Source organism: Rousettus aegyptiacus, unplaced genomic scaffold (assembly GCF_014176215.1).
Source record: "Rousettus aegyptiacus isolate mRouAeg1 unplaced genomic scaffold, mRouAeg1.p scaffold_m13_p_4, whole genome shotgun sequence".
NCBI classification, from domain to species: domain Eukaryota; kingdom Metazoa; phylum Chordata; class Mammalia; order Chiroptera; family Pteropodidae; genus Rousettus; species Rousettus aegyptiacus.
In genome coordinates, this window is record NW_023416307.1 from 55602751 (window position 1) to 55623934 (window position 21184).

The 21184-nt window shown below is 36.7% G+C and overlaps 1 protein-coding gene and 1 long non-coding RNA gene across 8 annotated transcripts in view; one reads left to right on the forward strand and one right to left on the reverse strand.

The window, feature by feature from the left end:
- The window catches only part of CFAP91 (cilia and flagella associated protein 91), a 72446-nt gene extending 58666 nt beyond the window's left edge, over positions 1 to 13780 (reverse strand). For 6 of the 7 annotated variants that reach the window (XR_004950386.1, XM_036219004.1, XM_036219007.1 and 3 more), the window contains exons 1-5: positions 13516 to 13780; positions 8437 to 8513; positions 7766 to 7923; positions 6881 to 6961; positions 5764 to 5820 (exon numbers count right to left, since the gene is read on the reverse strand). Coding sequence is in view for 6 of the 7 variants with exons in the window: in XM_036219004.1 (XP_036074897.1) it covers positions 5764 to 5820; positions 6881 to 6961; positions 7766 to 7923; positions 8437 to 8513; positions 13516 to 13639 (497 nt within the window). In the remaining variant the exon portion in view is untranslated. Of the gene's footprint in view, positions 1 to 5763; positions 5821 to 6880; positions 6962 to 7765; positions 7924 to 8436; positions 8514 to 13082; positions 13308 to 13515 lie in introns of those variants that run through there. The other variant, XM_036219006.1, reaches the window with a different exon arrangement.
- On the forward strand, positions 13595 to 15304 carry LOC118601625. Its single transcript, XR_004950388.1, has 2 exons — positions 13595 to 13679; positions 14133 to 15304. It is a non-coding gene; the product is annotated as an uncharacterized LOC118601625 (long non-coding RNA).
- Positions 15305 to 21184: the final 5880 nt, after the last annotated feature.

The window sequence follows — 21184 nt, forward strand, 5'->3', positions numbered from 1 at the left end:
CCACCTCTGTTCTCTCTTTAGCTTGAGCCTGTTTTGTCCTAGATCCCATCCTCAGGCTCACTCACTCTGGTTTTGTTATCCTTCCAGTAGCCACTGCTGCTCTACAGACCCTCAATCCAAGCCCTTCCTCCTCCATTACTGCCCAGGCACCAGCAGCATGCACTGCTGACCATAATCACAAGTCGTCTAAATTTTCCTTCTTGATTCCAACAAAACTACACACATATAGAGGCTACGAAAGCTAGCAAATTCTGTTCTGTTAGCACATACTCCATCAAATGTTCGCAATTTCTAAAGACATTAAGAGAAGATTTAGGTTCACAGCAAAACAGAGAGGAAGGTACAGAGATTTCCCATATATAGTACCCCCTTCCCCCACACATGCATAGCTTCCCCATTATCAACATCACTCACCAGAGTGGTACATTTGCTACAAGTGATGAACCTACATTGACATCATAATCACCCCAAGTCCATAGTTTACCTAGGGTTCACACTTGGTTTTGTACATTCTATGGGTTTGGACAAATCTTTACATATATATGTATACATGTATAATAACATGTATCCACCATTATAGTATCATATAGAGTATTTTCCCTACCCTAAAAATCCTCTGTGCTCCTCCTATTCATCTCTCTCGAACTCCCCACAACTCTAGTAACCAATAATTATTTTTTATTAATCTCCATTGATTTGCCTTTTTCAGAATGTCATATAGTTGGAATCATATGGTGTGTACAGCCTTTTCAGATTGTCGTCTTCTCTTAGTAATAGGTATTTAAGGTGCCTCCTTGTCTTTTCATGTCTTGACAGCTTATTTCCTTTTAGTGCTGGATAATATTGCACTCTTTGGATATACCACAGTTTATCCATTCACCTGCTGAAGGACATCCTGGTTGCTTCCAAGTTTGGGCATTTATGAGTAAAGCTGCTATAAGCATCTGTGTGTAGGTTTTTGTTTTTGTTTTTGTTTAGTGGATGTAAGTTTTCAACCCCTTTGGGTAAATACCAAGGAATACAGTTGCTGGATCATATGTTAAAAGTTATGTTTTGTAAGAAACTGCCAGACTGTCTCCAAAGTGGCTGTAGCATTTTGTATTCCCACCAGCAATGAATGAGAGTTCCTGCTGCTCCACATTTGGTGTTGTCAGTGTTCTAGATTTTGGCCATTCTAAGAAGTATGTAGTGGTAGCTCACTGTTTGAATTTATATTTCCCTGATGACATATGATTCAGAGCATCTTTTCCAATGCTTATTTGCCATCTCTTAATCATCTTTGGTGAGGTATCTGTTAAGGTCTTTGGCCCTTTTTAAAGTTATTCTCTTATTGTTGAGTTTTAAGAGTTCTTTGCATATTTTGGATAACAGTCTTTTATCTTTTGCAAATCGTTTCTCTCATTCTGTTACTTGCCTTCTTATTCTAATGACATTGTCTTTTGTAGAGCAGAAGTTTTTAATTTTAATAAAGTCCAGATTATCTATCATTTCTTTAATGGGTTGTGCCTTTGGTGTCATATCTAAAAAGTCATCACCACACCCAGAGTCATCTAGTTTTTTCCTTTTATCTTCTAAGGGTTTTATAGTTTTGCATTTTACACGGAGGTCTGTAACCCATTTTGAGTTAATATTTCTAAAGGGTGTTAGGGTATGTGTCTAGGTTCATGTGTATGTCCAGTCGTTCCAGCAACATTTGTTGAAAAGACTAACTTTGCTCTATTGTTCCTTTTGTCCAAGATTGGTTTATTATGTTTATATGGGTCTATTTCTAGACTTTTTATTCCATTTCCTTGATCTATTTGTCTATTTTTTCCTCTAATACCACGCTGTCTTGATTACTAGTTTTATAGTAGGTCTTGAAGTCAGAAAGTGCCAGTCTTCCAACTTTGTTTTTCTCCTTGACTACTGTGTTGACTATTCTGGGTCTTTTACCTCTTTTTGTAAGCTCTAGAGTCAGTTTGCCAAAATCTATAAAATAACTTACAGATATTTGACTGAGATTACATTGAATCTATAAATCAGATTGGAAAGAACTGACCTCTTGACAATATTGAGTCTTTCTAACCAAGGATGTAGAATATCTATTTATTTAGTCATTTGATTTCTTTCATCGAAGTTTTCCTCACATAGGTCTTATGTATATTTTATTAGATTTATACCTATTTCTCATTTTTTGTTGCTAATATAAATAGTATCATTTTCAATTTAAAATTCTACTTGTTCAGCAACTGACTTTTGTATATTAACTTTGTATCTTACAACCTTGCTATAATCATTTATTTCCAGGAAGGTATTTTTAGAGTCAATTCTTTTTGATTTGTTACACAAATGAACATTCATCTGTTAACAAAGACAATTTTATTTCTTCCTTCCCAATCTGTATACCTTTTATTTCCTTTTCTTGTCTTATTGCATTAGCTAGGACTTCCAGTACAATGCTGAAAAGAAATGGTGAAAGGAGATATCCTTGCCTTATTCCTGATCTTACTGGAAAAGCTCTGAGTTTCTGACCATTAAGTATGATGGAGGTTTTTTGTACATTATTCAGTTGAATAAGTTCCCCTCTGTTCCTAGTTTACTAAGTTTCTATCATGAATGGGTATTGAATATTGTCAAATACTTTTACTGTGATTTTTCTTTTTTTTGCCTGTTGATGGGATGGATTATGTTAACTGATTTTTAAATGCTAAACCAGCCTTGAACACCTGAGATACCTACCACTTGGTTGTGGTGTATAACTTTTTTAATACATTGTTGGATTCTATTTGCTAATATTTTGTTGAGGAATTTCATGCCTATGATCACAAGAAATATTGGTCTGTAGTCTTCTTTTTTTTTTTAATAGCATTGTCTGGTTTTTGTTTTAGGGTAATGCTGGCCTCTTTTTCTTTTTCTTAGTTAGCCTGGCTAGAGACTTATTGGTTTTAGTAATCTTTTCAAAGAACCAGATTTTGGTTTAATTGATTTTCTCTATTGATTTCCTTGATCAATTCCATGGATTTATACTATAATTCTTATTATTTCTTTTCTTCTGCTCACTTTGGATTTAATATGCTCTTCTTTTTCTAGTTTCCCAAGGTGAAAGCTTAGACATTTAATTTTAGATCTTTCTGCTTTTCTGATGTATGCATTCAATGCTATAAATTTCCCTCTAAGCATTGCCCATCAAAGGCATTCTTCATTTCTGTTACCGTGTTTTTAATCTCTAGCATTTTTTTTTAGTTCTTTCTTATTTCCATCTCTCTGTTTAGATTGACTATCTGATCTTGCATGCTATATACTTTATTCATTAGAGCCCTTAGCATGTTAACCATAGCTAGGTCTGGTTCTTATGTTCATGCTCCCTCTTCAAATTGTTTTTTGCCTTTCAGTATGCCTTGTAATTACTTGACAGCTAGACATGATGTACTGGGCAAGAAGAAATATTGTAGATAGGTCTTTAGTAATATGGTGGTAAGGTGTAGAGAGGGAAGCATTATATCATTCTATGATTAGGTGTCAGTCTTTTAGTGAGCCTGTGCCTCTGGACTGTGAACTTCATGTTTATCATTTTTTTCGTCCCCTTTTAGATGGGGGCAGGATGGCTAGAGGGAACTGGAGCTGGATAGTTCCCTCCTCCAGGTCAATTAGGCTCTGATACTACCCCAGGAATTTAAGCTCTGGTTAACTAGTTTCTACTGAGGTCTGACCTTGTTAAGAAAAACAGAGTGCTCTGACATATTTCAAAATGATTTATTTTCCTCTCCCCCTGCCAGAAGCATGAAGGGATTTTTCTCCAATATTTATTATAATCTGGTTGAGCTCCTGGAAGTTAAGTCTCACAAAATTGTGGAAGCTCCCCATGAGAAGGTTCTTCTGGAGTTTTTAATTCTCAAAGTTTTCCACACTGAGTTTCCAGCAATTTGGCGATTATGGTTCAGGTTGTGCCACCTGGGACTAGTTCCTAGGGCAGTTTCCATTCATGAACCCCGTTCTGAGAAGCCATTACTCCCTGTATTTTCCTGTCTTTCTCTCTAATCTTGGGATAGCAGTTTGCCCTGCATCATCCCCTCTCTTACAGAACCAAGAAAAATAGTTGATTTTTCAGTCTGTTCAGCTTTTTACTTGTTGTTGGGACAGAGTGGCAACTTCAAAGCTCTTTGTATGTGGAACTGGAAACCACCATTGAACATTTTAAAATATTAGCTATTTATCCTCTTCTCCAAGATGCTGACATAGAATTCAAAGTAACGACTCCAACAGCCAGCCATGAAAAGGGTGTGGCTGGAGAAGGCCAGCTGGTCCCCAGACAGGTGCATCCCTGCTAATATAAGGTAGAATTTCCCTCACTGCTCAGAAACTCAACCCTCCCTAAATTCCAGAGTTGACTTTACTAGGGGATATGATTTGTTCTTTAAACACTTCTAAGAAAGATAGAGACCATCTAGAGTGTCAACTGTCATGGTTTAACTCTCAGTGGGACTCCTTATCCCTTATGCCAGTTATTTAGGAAGGAATGGGAGGCCCAGTGTTTATCACTGTAGACCTCAGAACTCCCCACAATTAACTGAACAACTTTTAAACTTGATGTAAAAATGACCTCCAAACCCGGTGATCAAGTGAGCCTGCTTTTAAGGAATGATCCACCTGTCTCATAGCTCCCCCTTTGCTCAAAAAAAACATTCATGAAAAACAAGTCTGCAGCTGTTCCTGAGTACACAGACAGCAGTTTCTACCTAGGAAAAGAAATGTTTCTACTACTCTCCATCTACGTAAGAGCTTACAGTGTCCATACACAGTCTTTAAAGGAATCTATTCTCCATCTACGTAAGAGCCAAAGGTGTCCATACACAGTCTTTAAAAATCAGAAGAGAACTGGAATCATAATTGACAGTTACCTTGAGGACCATTGACATTTTATAACATACATCCTATGGTATATCCCATAATATGGCATATGATCAGGAGTAACCATATCCTTTAAATGCTGGTCTGGAAGCCAAACCTTATCTAAATATTCAGAAATTTGAGACTTTAGAAAATTTTAATAAAATAGAAAAGGTTTCTTTTCCTGATCATTTCATAAATACCTTGTATTTTTTTCTCTTACAGAAATATTAAGTTTTGACACAGAAAAGAATATAGCAAAAATTAGATTTTTAATAGGACATTTTACCTAACCTGCTGCCTTGACTTAAAACAAAAGACTGAGAACTGTACATTAATCCTAGATTTGGCCCTTATCCATTATTTCCCTTTTACCCTGGTTCACTCCTTGTATGACAAAAACCATGTTTTATTTATCTTTGCATACCACAGCAATTTGTGTAGGTTAGATGAATATTAAATTATAAAATTCTAGTATTCAAAAAATATTTAATGATTGATGAGTTTTCTTGATGAAATGTTGAAAAACTGTTGTCAGATAAGTGTGTGTTTCAGGAAAGCAAAAGAGGTCATTTAAAGCATTTTTTAACTTCTATTTTCACCATGACTCATAATGAAATGGTTTTGATTCTACATCATAACCATTACATACATATGAACATATGTATATATCTATCCAAAACAAAAGTTGGAAGTAAAGAACAACTTACCCTCGATATGCCTGGTGCTTTTGGATATTTTCTCTTCTATTTCATTTTTTAAAATGCTGCTCATAAGCAGTTTGTGATTCACAATTTGAAAAACATTGATTTAGAAAACTATCTTCTGGAAACAAATTGGAAGCAAACAACAAATAAAATAAAATAGAAAAAAACATTTAAAATAATGGTTACTTACTTGTTTGCTGCAAAAACAACATTGAGTGGCATCTGTTGATAGAACGGAAGGAAAGGCCTGGGGGGGTGGACACAAACATGTGAGATTTTTGCATTGTGTGTTCACTAAGCTTCCAACTTTATCATTTGATCCTTAAAATCAGTGAGCTTCTCTGTTAGTGATCCTCAAACTTTTGACACACACAAAACCACTGAGGAGTGGGGAGATTCTGATTTAAAGTACAAATTCCCAAGTCTAGCCCATGAGATTCAGTAGATATAAGGGCCAATGAATCTGCATTTTAAATAAACATTCTAGTGTTTTTTCCTCAGATGGGAAACAAGGTACACTTTGAGAAGCAGTGCCATATAGTTGAGCTTCAGCTGGTTGTTAGCTCCCATCAATGTCTCAAGCCCTGAGACATTCTGAAATTTCCAATAATTACTTTTAAAAACTTCCCCCAAAGTCTAGGAATTTAAGTTAAAAATTTAACTTTTCTCTGAATAAGTCAATATCATAAAATTTCCATAAGGAGTTTGTTCATAAATAATAATGTGTATTATAAATTTACTTTCTCAAGAAAACTTATGTAGATATGATATCAAGACTATTTTTCTAATTCAGAAAAGACCCACAGGAAAACCCTTACTTTATTTTAATTTGATTTGAGTTTATGATTATTAATCACAAATGAAACAATGTGAACCTTTTGACCACGTTTGGCAACATTCACACAAATGTCATCTATTTGCTCATTGCACTATGACTGTTGTGGTGTCTCTACCATACCTCATACTTCATCTAATGACTTCATTTTGTTCTCAAACACACATTCTTTTTTTGCAATTTAGTACCTCTGCAGTCAGACAGACTTTGTTGGAATCCCAACTCTGCCATTTACTAACTTATGTGATCTTGAACAATTTATTGGTCCTCCCTTGGTTTCAGCTTCCTTACTGGTAATTGGAATCATATATCCAATATTACATTTCTATTGTGAAAATTAATAATATATTTGTAAAGCACTTAAAGTGGTGCCTGGCACATTGCATGTACTTAAAAATGATAGCTACTATCACCACCGTAAAGAGGTTCTCTAATAATATCAGTACTCATATTCATTAAAACTACTTTTTACCTCTCAAAATATTTATAACGATTCTTTCCAGTAACATCAGGATCTTCATAAACTTCTTTGATCTGAAAAGAAGTGTCAGTTCTAAAATGAAGCAGGAGAACATTATTCAAGTCTAACGCATCATTCTCAAGTATAATTTATATTTAATATTTCTATGTCCATAAAATAGGAGATACAAGGGTATCTCAGACTGAGAGCAAAATCTCCTATAACATGCGTCTGACTGACCTATATCTCAGACTAGATATAATTACTTTCCCTGAGCCTGGAAACTAGGAGCTAACAAGAGGAAGTAAAAGTTAAGAAAAGAGTTGATTTATGAAATCCCACGTTTAAAAAAAATGCCCCAATTTTAATTAATAGCACATGCTAATAACAAAGTTTTAAATACAACTTTTTATACCCAGATTGTAAGGTAGACTTTCTAAAAAATTTAGGTATTAACTTGTAAATAATTAAAAGAATAAATAATTCAAAAGACTTGCCTCTGAAGGTACTTTGGTTACAAGTCTCCAAAAAAAATATTTAGATACTAGCAGAAAAGTTCACTTGCAATTTCTGATAGATCAAAGGAACACCAAATTCAGTCACCTCAACCTTTGGTGGCAAGTTGTCATTTAAAATGTATATATTCATTCCAATCTTCTGAGAACATCTACTAACCCATAAACTTATAACCATTGTGCCTGAATCAGGCTCATTTTGATCCATGGGGTTAAGAGAGAGAATTTGGGATCAATTGGCCTAGGTATAACATTACAATTGTACATTTTTAAATAATGCAGAATAAATAAATATTTTGATAAGAAAAAATCATTACTGAAAACATAAGTTTAAAAGAATGAAAGAAAACATAAGTAGCAGCTGAAGCTACTTGACACTTACGCAGCAAGTTGCCGGAGAGCTTCTCTGTGTTTCTCCTCGTGTCCTTTCCATTCCCGACTGATGAATGACGGGATGGGATCTGCCTTGCTCCAACATAGAGAATATCTTGGGTAATGGATCAGGTTACTGAACATGGTTCTAAACCTAGGGACTTTTCTCTAATTTTAGGACAGAGAGGCAGGGAGAAAGAGGACAAAAATTATACCATCGATTTTCTAAAGTAGTTTACTTATACCGTAAACTTCTTTAAAAGGTGCAAAAGAGTATATATGGCATAGAAAGGAGGGTAATTGGTATATGCATAGAATATCTCTAGAAAGACACCCAAAACACTGATGACAATGGATGATTTTGTGAAGGGAACAAAAGGTTAGAATTTATTTTAAACTGTATATGCTTTTGTACTTCTTGAAATCCTTTAATACAGACATACATTACTTTTCCCATTGAAATAAGTTAGATTATAACGAGTCCTGTAGTCACTACTAGCTAATCAATCCTCACATTAGCCACAAGTATCAAGATGCCTTGTCTCCCAGAAATCATGGCAAAGTAATTTCTGCACAATATAAAATCCAGTGAAGATCTGTTAAATCAATCTTATCAGTGCAGTTAGCCAAACTAAATGGTTCAGTTTGGCTAGACTGCCTTAATGGATGAATCAGACCTACCAGTCTGCTTCGACTCAGGATGGCTTGGATATTTTCCTGTTTGTAGTCTTTCTCACTTGACACAATAAACAACGGATCTGCAAAATAAACAATAAGGTAGTAGAAGGAATAGAACATATCGACTCCTAGGCTGAGAATAATGGCAAAGCAGTGTAATTTGTTAATTGGAAAACAAATGAGAAAATTTAGATATTGCCTAACTCTGCAACAGCTCATAGCCCTGTTACTCTATCTGCCACCAATGACAGTTTGCTAGATACATTTTGTGTGTATTCTAAAGTTGGTTTATAGAATTGGAATGCAAAAAAAAAAAAAAAAAAAAAAAAAAAAAAAAAAAAAAACAGCCTAACATATTCTCAAGTACCATAGCCTAAACATGCTTTTTTCAATTCTATGAACAAACCACCTTCTGGATCTGGGCAGCCCAGAAAATAGTTCAAGAGGAAACACCATGTATACCCATTTGCAAGTGAAGAAACAATAAATTTGGACACCACCTCCCATATTCAGTACAAAAAGAAAATATGAACTCTTAACAGCATGTCATCTCAGAATGGGTAGACAAGGTAAGAAAATGTTATTCTTAATAAAAGATAAATAAAATCAGCTAGCTTCAGAATTCATCCCTTAAGTTTATGATAATAATGGGACCTTAAGTTATTTCTCCAAAGTTCAACAAAAGAATGCCCTGCTATTATAAGTATCTGCTTATTAGGTATATCTTTAAAGTGATGAAGACTATGCATGATTTTATACCATTCTTTAAAATCAGACAATTTGATATTTAATTCACAAGCAACCTTCAGAAATAGACTTGATTTCACAAGTAGATATCTAGTGAGAAATAAATACCTTGACCAACTAGTCTAGATGACTTGATATATTTCTACATGTTCTAGGTGTTTGGAACACATCAACAAAGATCCCTGACTTCATGGGAGAGGGGCAATAAACAAGAGCATAACAAACTAGCAAATTATATAACGGAGTTAGAAGGTAATAAGTGCTACAAAAAAAAAAGAAGAGAGCAGGATAAGAAAGATGGGGTTACAATTTTATATGGGGTGATCAGGGCAGGCCTCATTGAGAAGGTGACAATTAAGGAGACTTGAAAGTGAAGGGGTTAGCTATATAGTTATCTGGAAGAAGACCACTTTAGAGAAAACAGCCAGGACAAAGGCTCTAGTATGGTAGCATGTCTGACATATTTGAAAAATAGCAGAGATCAATTGGATTGAAACAGAGTGAGAGAGAAAAAAAAATTGTACATAAAAAAGTCAAAGAAGTTACAAGGGGCTTAGATCACATAGGGCATTGTAGGCCACTGAAAAGACTTTGGCTTTTAATCTAAGTAAGATGGGGAACCACTGCAAGATTTTGAGGCAAGGACAAAAGCTGACATATTTTTAAATATTCCTTGTGGCTGCCTGGTTAAAAACAGACTGCAGGGAAGCAGTGGAAGAGGCAGGGAGAACTATTATGAGGCTCATGCAGTAATCTAAAAGAGATGATGGTGCTTTGCATCATGGTCGTAGCAAAGAGAAGTGATGAAAAGTGGCAAGATTCTAGATATATTTTTAAGTTAGGGCAGAAAGGATTTGTTAATGGATTGGAATGGTGTAAGATAGACAGAGGAGGCAATGATGGCTCCAAAATTTTTGGACTCAGCAACTCAAGGATGGGGTTGGCATCAATTGATAGAGGATAACCTGTGATGGAGCAGACTTGTGGGGAGAACATGTCTATTATATGTCCAGATGGAGATATAAAGTCAGCAATTTTATACATAAGTCTACAGTTTGGAAGAACAGTCTACACTGGCAAAATAAATTAGGGTATCATTAGCCTTTATGTATATTCTTCAGCTGTATCACCTGAGTCCACATCTATGATTCAGGTTGAGAAGTGACAAAAAATGGGCTGATTAGAAATGAAGCAGCCAGATTTTATTGCCTCAAATTATAAGCTAGTGAATTTGAAGGCAGAATGAATGCACCTGTTTAAAGAGAAGGATGAGTATAGCTTCGACATCTCTAATATATTGGGAATAGTATGGAATTAAGAAAATTTTCATTTATGCTCTTGTATTAAGTAATTTGAAAGGTATCACTGTGTCTATAGTTGCAATTGTATTGTGCATCTGAAATTAGTTTAGCTTGTATTTCCCTTGAGTCTGAATAATAAACCACCATTTCCTTTTATTTCCATAAGGAGTATGAAGACATGCTATTAATAGAAACATTCTTATCATCTGTAGAATGGCACAATGCTATATGGTTTGTGACTACACATTCTGCAACATATCCTACAACTATGATCATAATCAGTACTTAAAAGGCAGTAGAAAGGTCTCTGAGATGTCCAAATAATAGTAAGCACCAAGTATCCCTTGCTTACTTCTAAACAGGTATTAAGTGCTTTATATGCAATATACCATTTAATCCTCACAAAAACCCAATTAGGTAGGTGCTAGGCCTCTATTTTATAGGTGAGGAAACTGAGGTTTCAAGAAGTTAGCAACTTACTGATTGGCAGTTAGGATTTCAACTCTAATCCTTTTGTCTCCTAGGCCTAATACTATCCAAAGCCCATGAATTTTATCGTGGGGAAATTTTCTCATGGAAATAATGAGAGAGCCCCTCAGCCAATTTACCCCTCCTGTAGAAATAGTTCTAACAAGCCCAGGAAGTTCGCAACCAACTAATGGTGAGAAAGAGTGTTTCTACCCCCAAGACATAATGATTACTTTTCAGGGGAAGTATAATAAATTGAAGATTCTTGTGGGAAAGAAAGGAGAAAAGAGCTCATGATAAACCCAGAAAGTATTTTAAAATATTTCAGAAGCTAGGAAAAATATATTATATGCTAAAAAAGACTTTAATTATCAGGGCAGTAGTGTAGATACTAATCCATCAACAAATATACAGATTCAAGAAAGTGACAAAGCATGGTGAGCACTCAAGAGAGGTTTCTGATACATAGCATCTACAAGAAAAAAAAAATGATTGAAATGCAAAATGGTATATAAATGAGGTAAGATTTATAAAAGAATGATGTTAATGGTAAAGTACTATATAAATGTAAGGTACCTTAATCTATCTTACTTGCTGCAGTGATCAGAAGAGTGAACATTTTAGTGAAGATACCCAAGCAAAGCTTCCTAGAGGAGCACAAACGACTGCATTGAAAGGCCCCTGGTTTTGAGGGGTGGGGGCAGGGGAAGGGTGAAAGAGCTTGAAAAGGTGCTCATATTTGCACAATTGACTCCCACACTCAACTCATCAAGTTCTTTCTGTCAGGATGGAAATCTGATACAAGACGGTCAACTTAGAGGCTGGCCAACAACCTATCTTATTTCTCTTCAATTTTTGACTAAGACACATAAAGACTCTATACTATTTGTGGTGAACTTTAGGCTAAGAAGTCATGTAGCATGCTACTCCAGTCCCTGTCATTGTAAAAGAAATCCATACACAAGTAGCTTTCTTGTCAGATGGAAGAAGGAAGAAGAAAGCCCATGCACAGAAAGAAGCGGAGTTAGAGTTGGCAGATAAAATACAGGATGCCCAGTTAAATTTGAATTTTAGATAAGCAATGAATAAATTGTTATATAACTATGTCCCAAATATTGCATGGAACTAAAAAGTTACTCTAAAATAGTTACTCTAAAATTATTTATTTCAAATTCAAATTCAAATTTAACTGTGCACCCTGTATTTTTATCTGCTAAATCTGCTAACCCCAAAATACCATAAGGTTCAAGAAATCGAGCAGGAGGGCTGAGCACCTTAGTTCTAACCTTTCCTGTCCTGGCTATATTATGTTTCCTGTCCATAAACAGCTGTGAGACTGCCTGTTTTATTGGAACAATCCAAACTTTCATTTGACCTCTTCTTAGTGGATTTCTGTTTCTTACAAGGCACAAGGAAATATCTAGCAATCTCTGCAAAAAAAAAAAAAAAAGAAAGAAAAAGATGCCTTTAGGGATTAAAAAAAAAATAAGGAGCTTAATAAATTCTTTGACTGTCTTTACTGAAGATGTCTACTCCCATTCCCAAATTACCTTTGAAATAAATATGGTGATGTGTTTAGAGGAGTTTACTAGATTTATTTGATAAGAGGAAACCAAGAGTGAATAAAGAAAACCACTGGCCAGAATATGTGAGCTATTATTACATAGCTCCTATACCAGGAAATGGGTACTTTATAGGATTCCCATTCAAAAGAGACCCTTAGAATCCCAGAGGAGATAGGACATGGTTAAAAGCAATGCAAAGTTCAGGTGAAGAGCCTGAGACCCCCGAGGCAAAACTAGAAAAAATCATGCTTAACTGATTATGTTTTTAATAGTAAATACGATAATTTAATAAAGATTTCTAAAGCACCTGCCCATATGTACCAGCACTGGAATGGGTGCTGAGGCTACAAAAATGCATAGAACAAGACCTTAAAAAACTCAAGGGACTTAAGGTCCCGTAGAAGAGACAGAACATAAATGGACAATTAGGGCATTAAAATAAACTGGAGTTTTATTGGCCCAGAAAGACCAAGAGGACCTAGTTTATAAGCAATGCTTCGATGGATAAGAATAAGTGTAAAGAAACAGAGAAAACTAAAAACAAAGGTGAGATAAATTGACAATTTACCGAGAATGCCAAATTTGGATGTGCTCAAAGAATGGGAGCGGGAGAGGTCATTCTTGCAGGGCGTTTTTATGCAGTTTGAACGCGGAGGAATGTTAAGTGCCTCTCCAAGTCTGCAAATCATTGCATACTTTTCTGGATACTAAAACTCCTGGAACAGGTTTCAGGAAGATCGCTTAGGGCTGTGCAACTTATCAGGAAAAGAAAGTGGCGAAGAGTTAGGTGGACTCGCACAGTGCTCGGAGACACAAAGCGCATCTGCGGTTCCGGAGGTGCAGCTGAGAGCGCCGCCACCTAATAGAGGACAACCGCAGGCAAGGGATCGGTCCTGAGGCTCGCCTTTCGTTCGCCGCTCCTCCAGCCGGGTCCCACTGTCTGGAAGCCCACCTGTCCCAGGAGTCGTCAACTCAGGAGGGAGGCCTGGGGCCGTCCTTACCGTAAAGGAAATCATACGTTCGACTGGTGGAGACGTTACCCCAGGCCTCCGGCTTCACCCCACACCGGGTTTGAGACACCTGAGTCTTGGTCAAGGGCTCCTCGATGGTCACTACGTGGCTCATGGTGCCACCTCTTCCGTCCCACCAGCGAGGGACCAACTTGGTAGGCTTGCTGTTGGGTGCGCCGTAGCTATGGTAACCCCCGCTTTACCTTGACGCGAGGGCGGGGCGCGGAGCGGTAGGGTGAGGGGCGTGGTTCGAGGAGGGAGGGGCTGGCGTGAGAGGAGAAGCGGGGCGGGAAAAGGAAGGGGTGGGGTGGGGACCAGGAGGGAGGAGCAAGGCTGGAACAAGGGGCGGAGCCCGAGAAGACGGACGGGTTTCCAGAGGAAGGGGCGGGGCTGGCACGGAAGGGAAGTAGGGTGAGGCTAGGAATGGGTGGGGCGAAGCGCGGGAGGGGAAGGACGCGCGAAGGAGCCTGGGGCAGCTACGCAGGGAGGCGGGAGACGTGGGGTGGGGGAGGGAGTAGAGGGCGGGGACGCGGAGGAGAACGGGGAGGGGATCCGGGTAAGGAGTGGCGGCGGAGTCAGTCTCACTTCCCGTTACATTCCCGGCTTAGATCCTCGTGCTTTCGGCCGCCCATCCTCGGTCGACGCCGCAAAGCCCGAGGCTAGGGAAGAGGATGTGCTACTCAAATCCAGTAGCGCTTTGCCGCTTACACTCTGTAACCTCTTTCGGAAATCCCTGGGAAATCTCAGAACCTTATAGAATATTTGGGGGCTTTCATGTCGGACATTACCTTTCCGCGGGGCTGCTTCTGCGAACGAGGAATCCAAACTCCTGAACTTTGGGCATTGGCACACTGTGAACTCTAATCTACGGATATTAGCGTTTAATGTGGGCTGCGTAATTAGAAAATGTTGAACCACAGACTGCTACCGTTTACTGAGTGAGCCCTGCGCATTAAAGCAACTGAAGATCACATGATGTAGGCACTAACTCTGCTTTTTCTAATATTATGAAAAATTTTAAGCGTAGGCAAAAGCGAATCTACTTTTAGTAATGGACCATTACGTACCCATCACCAAGAATTAAGTTATCAACATTTTGCCCATCTTGTTTCATCTATCCCCTCCCCTCAGTTTGCTTGAGTATTTTAAAACAAATCCCAGACATTGTTTCACTCTTAAATTAATCTGTATCTCAAACTGATTTTTTTTCATCTTGACCACCTATACAACATCTAACAAAATTAAAAATTCCTATCATCTAATACTAAGTACATATTCAAGTACTTGGTCGAATCCAAGATATCAATTAATGGTTTGTTCTGATCAAAAGGTACAAAAAAAAGTCTTCACACTGCATTTTGGGATGCCTCTTAAGTCTTTTATCCTAGAACAGTAATTCTAATACTTCCAATAATTTTCTTTATTACCTGAGATTCTTCTATAAAAAGAACTTTGACCAACTCATTGGATATCCTGAAATACCGAGATCTTGGAGCAAAGACTGGGAAAATGTTGGATTTTTTCACTTTAATCATTAAATTTCAGAGAAATAAGTTGGCGCCCTAGCAACCTCTGACATTAACCTATAAGGATTTGTTTGTTTAGTATAGTATGAATACAAGCATTTTTACATATGCGATGTTTTAATCCGTAATGATCGTTATTTTTTATGATGCTCGAATTATCCCGTTGGGCTAGTGGCATACCTTAGAGTTGGCTTCTTTGTCCTTTTAATGTGATCCACAGACACTTGAATTAGCCTCTTAGCCTGCTCTTCCTCTTTCCACACATACTCCCGGTTTTATTTTCTCTACTCCTAAACTTCTTGGGGTTTTTGCAAACCAGACGTATACTTTGTAACCACCAAGCCTTTGCTCAAGCCAATGCCTTTGCCTAAAATGCCTGTCCCTATTTATGCCCCCCAACTAATTTAGGTATCCTTCAAGACTCAGTGCTAATTTTACTACCTTTATGTAGTTTCCGCAAATCCCCCAGAGTAAGGTTTGCTTTCTCCCAATGCTGTAGTATCACCAATAGCATTTGACCCCCTTGTATTAGTAACTGTTTGCAATTCTGCTCTCCACAACTATGAGTTCATTGAGGGCACAGACCTTCATTATTTTGTATCTCTGAAGTAATTGCTACACGAAAGCTTAATAGAATGATTTCTAAATGAATAAATCCATCCATTTACTAACAAATTTACTGTCTACTATAAAATAGCTATTGAAGATTTTGAGATAATTTGTACAGCTCACCGAATGATGGAAAAAACAAACAAATAAAATACAATGTTATAATGACATGATAATATTTTTCCGTCTGAGGGTATAGCTACATTTCTCACTTTCTGTTCCTTCTCCCCAGAATGCTCCTCAACCTGTCCTGCCCCATTTCCTCACTGCTGACTTATCATTTGAGGTCTCAACTAAAATGTCCCCTCCTCAGAAAGACTTTGCTTTGCTCTATCAGATAAATTATCTGAAGTAGCCAATGACCAGCCCCCTCCATAAACACATTAGAAAACGCTAACCAATAGAATATGTCAACTGTGATGTGATATATGTGACAACATGATTATCTTACATAGACTGTAGTAACCAATTTGCTGGAATTGCTTACTCTCTTGATGCCTTTGAGGAAACAAGTGGCCATGATGGGGAACTCCATGTGGCAAAGAACCACAGGCAGCCTGTCAGAGCTGAGAGTAGCCTCCAACTCACAGCCAGCAAGAAACCAAATCATTCAGTCCTACAACTGTAAGACACCGAATTCTAACAACCTGAGTGAGATTAGAAGAATATCATTCCCCAATGGAACCTTAGATCAGACCATAGTCTCAGCCGAAATCTTGTGAGACCCTAATCAGAGGAGCCACTTAAGCTACAAAAATTGTGAGATGTATTAAGGTGTATTAAGATGTTTAAAGGTGTTACTCCTAGATTTGTGGTAATATTGTTACACAATCATCAAGAACTAATAATCTTTTTGAAATTAGGTTCTGTGTCTTTTAGTTTACTAGTATGGAAGAAACTTTGATATTGGAGAGGGATGACAGTTAATAATAAAATTTCATTAAAATGAAAGTTATACTTTGCCAGGTAGGAAGACAGTTCTCCATGAGTCTCTCACGTTTCTGTTTGTCTCTTATCTTAGATAAAAGAAAAGGAAAAAGGGAAGAGGGCATTGCCTGCCTTTGTTCCTTTGTGTAGGAGACAACCTTGGGCAATAGAGACCGTGCCTGCCTCCAGCGCAAAGAGTGGGTGTGCTTTACAGCCTTAGAATTCAGAGATAGTGAGTGTCTTCCTTTGAGCAAAGGGAAGGCAATCTTACTGCCTATTATTAAAGACTTCAATTTCCTAAGCTCACTGTTCCTTTCTCATGCTGCAACCCAGTACGTAAGCAGAGCAGACGTCACGTCTGGCCTTCTGCACATCACTCTGTGGGAATTGAGGCTCAGGGAACTGGCACAAAAATGCTAATACTTTTCTGCTACTGCTGTAGGTAATAAATTATCCTTCTTCTATGACCCAGCAGTTTGCTGGCTTCTACCAGCTGGGTCCCTTCAGAGTTCTCAGAAAGCTCTAGAGAATGATATACAACACATACTTACCTATGGATATTAGAAGTTATTATTTTTTTTTTTGTAGAGGCAGAAATGTAAATGCTATACAAAATTACGTCTGAACCTACTAACCAGGCAAATTGTAATTCTTCTCTCAGCATATGGTGTCAGTCCTTCTCTACCAACCTCAACTACCCACCCTTACTTGGTAAAATCTTCACACCTGGGATTAGTTAGGCACGAAAAATAGTTCAAAATACTTTTTTCACAGAGGGATTTTAGAAAGTATTTCCTATTGCTTGTTACATTACCAGGGCTGTCATCCTATCCACAGAATGAATACTTGGGGCCATTCACAGCAAATGTCCCCATTTAGTACCATATAATAATACATTCACTATACTAAGAACAAGTCCATTAGAGTCACCATGTCAATTCTTGCTGCTTATTGAATTAGCAAGTATAGCAATAGCAAAGAGCCCTGGAGGCTTAAAATAGTATTGCTGGTTAAAATCAGAATTGAGAAGCAAGAACTTGATATAAAAGGTACTAATCAAATTAACCTCGGAGTGCCTCTGTAAAACAGATGGTTGAATCCAGTCTTTTAATATTAAGTCTCTACATGCCACCTACTCTCAATTTAATCTATAATTACAGCTCTAAAAATTGTTTTTTTTTTCTTGGGGGAAGTGGGTTATTGAGATTTTTCTTGAGGTAGAATGGGAAACACTAAATTTCATTGTTTTATCTTCTTACTTTTCCTTTAATACAAAGACAGGCCATCCCACAAATCTAAAGACATTTAGGCTGGGTAAGAAAAGTAAAGCAAAATTGATAATGTAAAAATCAGTAGTTGACCTTAAAGCTTATCTATTCATAAATTAAGAGGCAAAAGAAAAAGTAACCCACATGTGTGGATTGGCTGTACCATTCTGAAGCAAGAGGAGAGTTAAGTAGCTGGATATAAATGACTAAATATTTCACTACAGAAAGGAACATTTTTTGTTGTTTTTTTTTTTTTTTCCAAGGGTAGAAGAATATTGCATCCCTAAGAAGCAGTTGTTCAAAGAGTTTAAGAGTCACTGTGCTCAGGGAGGAAAACAGCGGGTTAAAGGGAGTCGGAGTTGGGGCAAGGAGCTATTACCCAACTTTTTTGCCTGAGGCCTGCCAATACTAGCTTACCCTGAGGAAGTGACAGCGAGTGTTCTCACTATAAGTACCCTCTCTTCACTGAAGAGAAGAAGAGCAGGAAAGGGGAATGGGAAAGAAAAAATGTTTTCTCAATTGCAGAAAATCTGTTTCAGTCTTTTGGCCTATAATCTGTATCTACAGCTTATCTCAAGTTTCTTAATTCCCTAAACTCTCTTAGATATTTCTTTCTGTTACTTGTTCATTTCCTAGACATAAAATTTAGTAACGCAATTAAATGCAGATCAATGATTAATTTTAAAATAATGTTCACCCTGCATTTAGACAAGTGAGATAGTAGATAGAACACGGACCTCAGAGGGAGAAAATACCTCTTACAAGTTATGTGACCTTGAACAAATCATGTTCATCTCTAAACCTCAATTTTCTCATCTATAAATGTAAATAAGTTCAACTGCTGTGAAGATTAAGTGATGGTTCACAAATTCAACAGTCCCACATATGTGAAAGGTATTGTAGCTGAAGGTTATGTTGTGTTTTCAACTGATTAGGCAGTCTAATGAACACATTTTAAAAATCTGTCTTCTCTATTATCGGTGCCAATATAAGAGTTATTGGACAGTACTAGAAAGGAGAATCAGTTCAAACATTTTCTTTTTTCCCCCCTTTTTGTTTCTCTGCATATTTAAGACAAGAGAAATCTTTCTATGGAAAAAATAATAATTCTAGATTCTTGGTAGCAATAGGGCAAAATAAAGCTTTATTGGGAGTAATTTGTCTAAGTTAAAAGCATTTGTGCCGTGTCTACCATATGCTACCATTTGGTTCCATGGGGGTACAAAATGAGTATGATAAGATCAGAAGACATTATCTAGAAATTCAGAATTCTCTTTATGACATAATGATTATTTTTATTTAAAAGTAAGAAAGTGGCTTAAGCCCTTAGAATAAAAGTTATTTTGCTTTAAAGAGTACATTAAAATAATTAAATTCAATTACTACCCTATAAAACAGTGTTTTCCAAACTACATTTAGTGGAATGTGACCAGAAGAGTTTTCCTTATTCTTCAGGTGCAGATAATTGACTTAATTATCCTCCTCTGTGCGTGACATATTATTATCATTGGTCCTTACAAGGTCTCTTTATTTATTTGCATTTATTCCCGGTCTCTACTCCCACTTGTCTCCCCTCATGGACAGTCATTCTAACCATTTAAAGCAAATCATTTTACATATGTGTTTTTATGTGTATTTTTGGTTTTGTACCCCTTCTCTAATTTATGTAAATAGTATTGGGCTATGCATTTTCTTAATTTTTTCTACTTCCCATGCTACTTAAAAATTTTATCCATGTTATTATATGTATATGTTGGCAATTTCTTCTATTTTGTGTTCTATTTTGTGTATTTCACATTTTGCTATTTATCTCCCTAGTGATGAACACCCAGATTGCTTCCAATTCCCGGTTACATAAACATGCGGTGACACTTTTCCCTATACGTATTCTCTTATGGACTTGCTGGAAGTTCTTCTCTTATGGAAGTATCACTTTACAGCCATAGAATATGCACCTATTCTTAAATTACCTGGATACTGCCTAAAAGCCTTCCAAAACGGCTGAACTAATCTACATTCTCAACAATAAGTAACCTGAGAGGATTTCTGCATTCTCCCCCGTACTTGGCATAATCCAGTTTTCTAGTTTTTGTCAGTCGAATGGCTGTAAAGTGATACTTCATCATTGTTTTAGTTTCCATTTCTATGATTAGTACTCTTTCGAAAGAAGTCTTCTTATGACTGTTGGACTAGGGTTTTCTCTTATACATGTTCTATATATTCTCTTGTCTTAAATAAGCAGAAAAACAAAAAATGTCATTTGAACATTTCTGCTTTTATATATTGTCCATCCATATCCCTTCTCCATTTTTCTATTGGGGTTGCTATTCTCTTATTGTTACTTTCTTATTCTTCCTTAAATATTCTATACATTAATTCCTTGTTGGATTTAGATATTTCAAATATCTTTTACCAATTTGTCACTTATTTGTTAACTTTGTCTATAGTGTCTTTAAAAAGATAAACTGAAGCATATTAAAAGTTTCGAGTTTATTCAAGCAAAATTTGATTTGAGTGGGGCAGTACCAAACCAGAAGTAGTTAGGTACACTCCATGGAAAGGATTCTGGGGAGAGGCTTTAAAAAGGTTGAAGAAAGTAAGAAATTATTGATTGGCTACAGCTTATAGCCTACTTGGCTGTTTGTGATTGGTTGTCCTTAGCATTTTGATTCTGTAACCCAAAGGCAGTTATAAACTTAGATGTTAGGTTGCTTATGTAGGCATTAGAACCACATCAATCTAATGACCTTGTTTAAGTAATTTAACATGTCCTATGTAAAAACCTCAAGTCTTTGTTTTGATGTAATTAACTTTATCAATTTTTTACTTATAATTTGTTTTTGAAATGCTATCAAATAGGTTGTTATCCACCCCACAGTGTAAAGACAATCTCCTCCACTATCTTCTATTTTTTTAGTTTGACCTTTCACATATAGCCCTTTAATACATCCAGGGCCCCTCCTTTTGATGTGTTTAATTTTCTCCAGTTTATTTTCTTTTTTCCATTGATTTGTTGAACTGTATTACTGTATGTTTCCAAGTGATGTTGATATTGCTAGTCCAAGAAGCAGTTTTGAGTAGCAAGATACTAAATAACGGGAGCAAATACCTACTTAAAAAATCTGATAATAGTAGATAAGGGTGCCTTAGAAGAACATAAGGGCATATGCTATATTATGAAACATACCAATCCAGAATGAGGTAAAAATCATGCTTATTAGAAGTTTTTAAATGACAAAAGGGGTATGGTTTTATAGCTTGGAAAATACACATAAACTACTCCCATATTGGCACCAGGTCACAGACATACCTATAGATTATCTGAGCTGA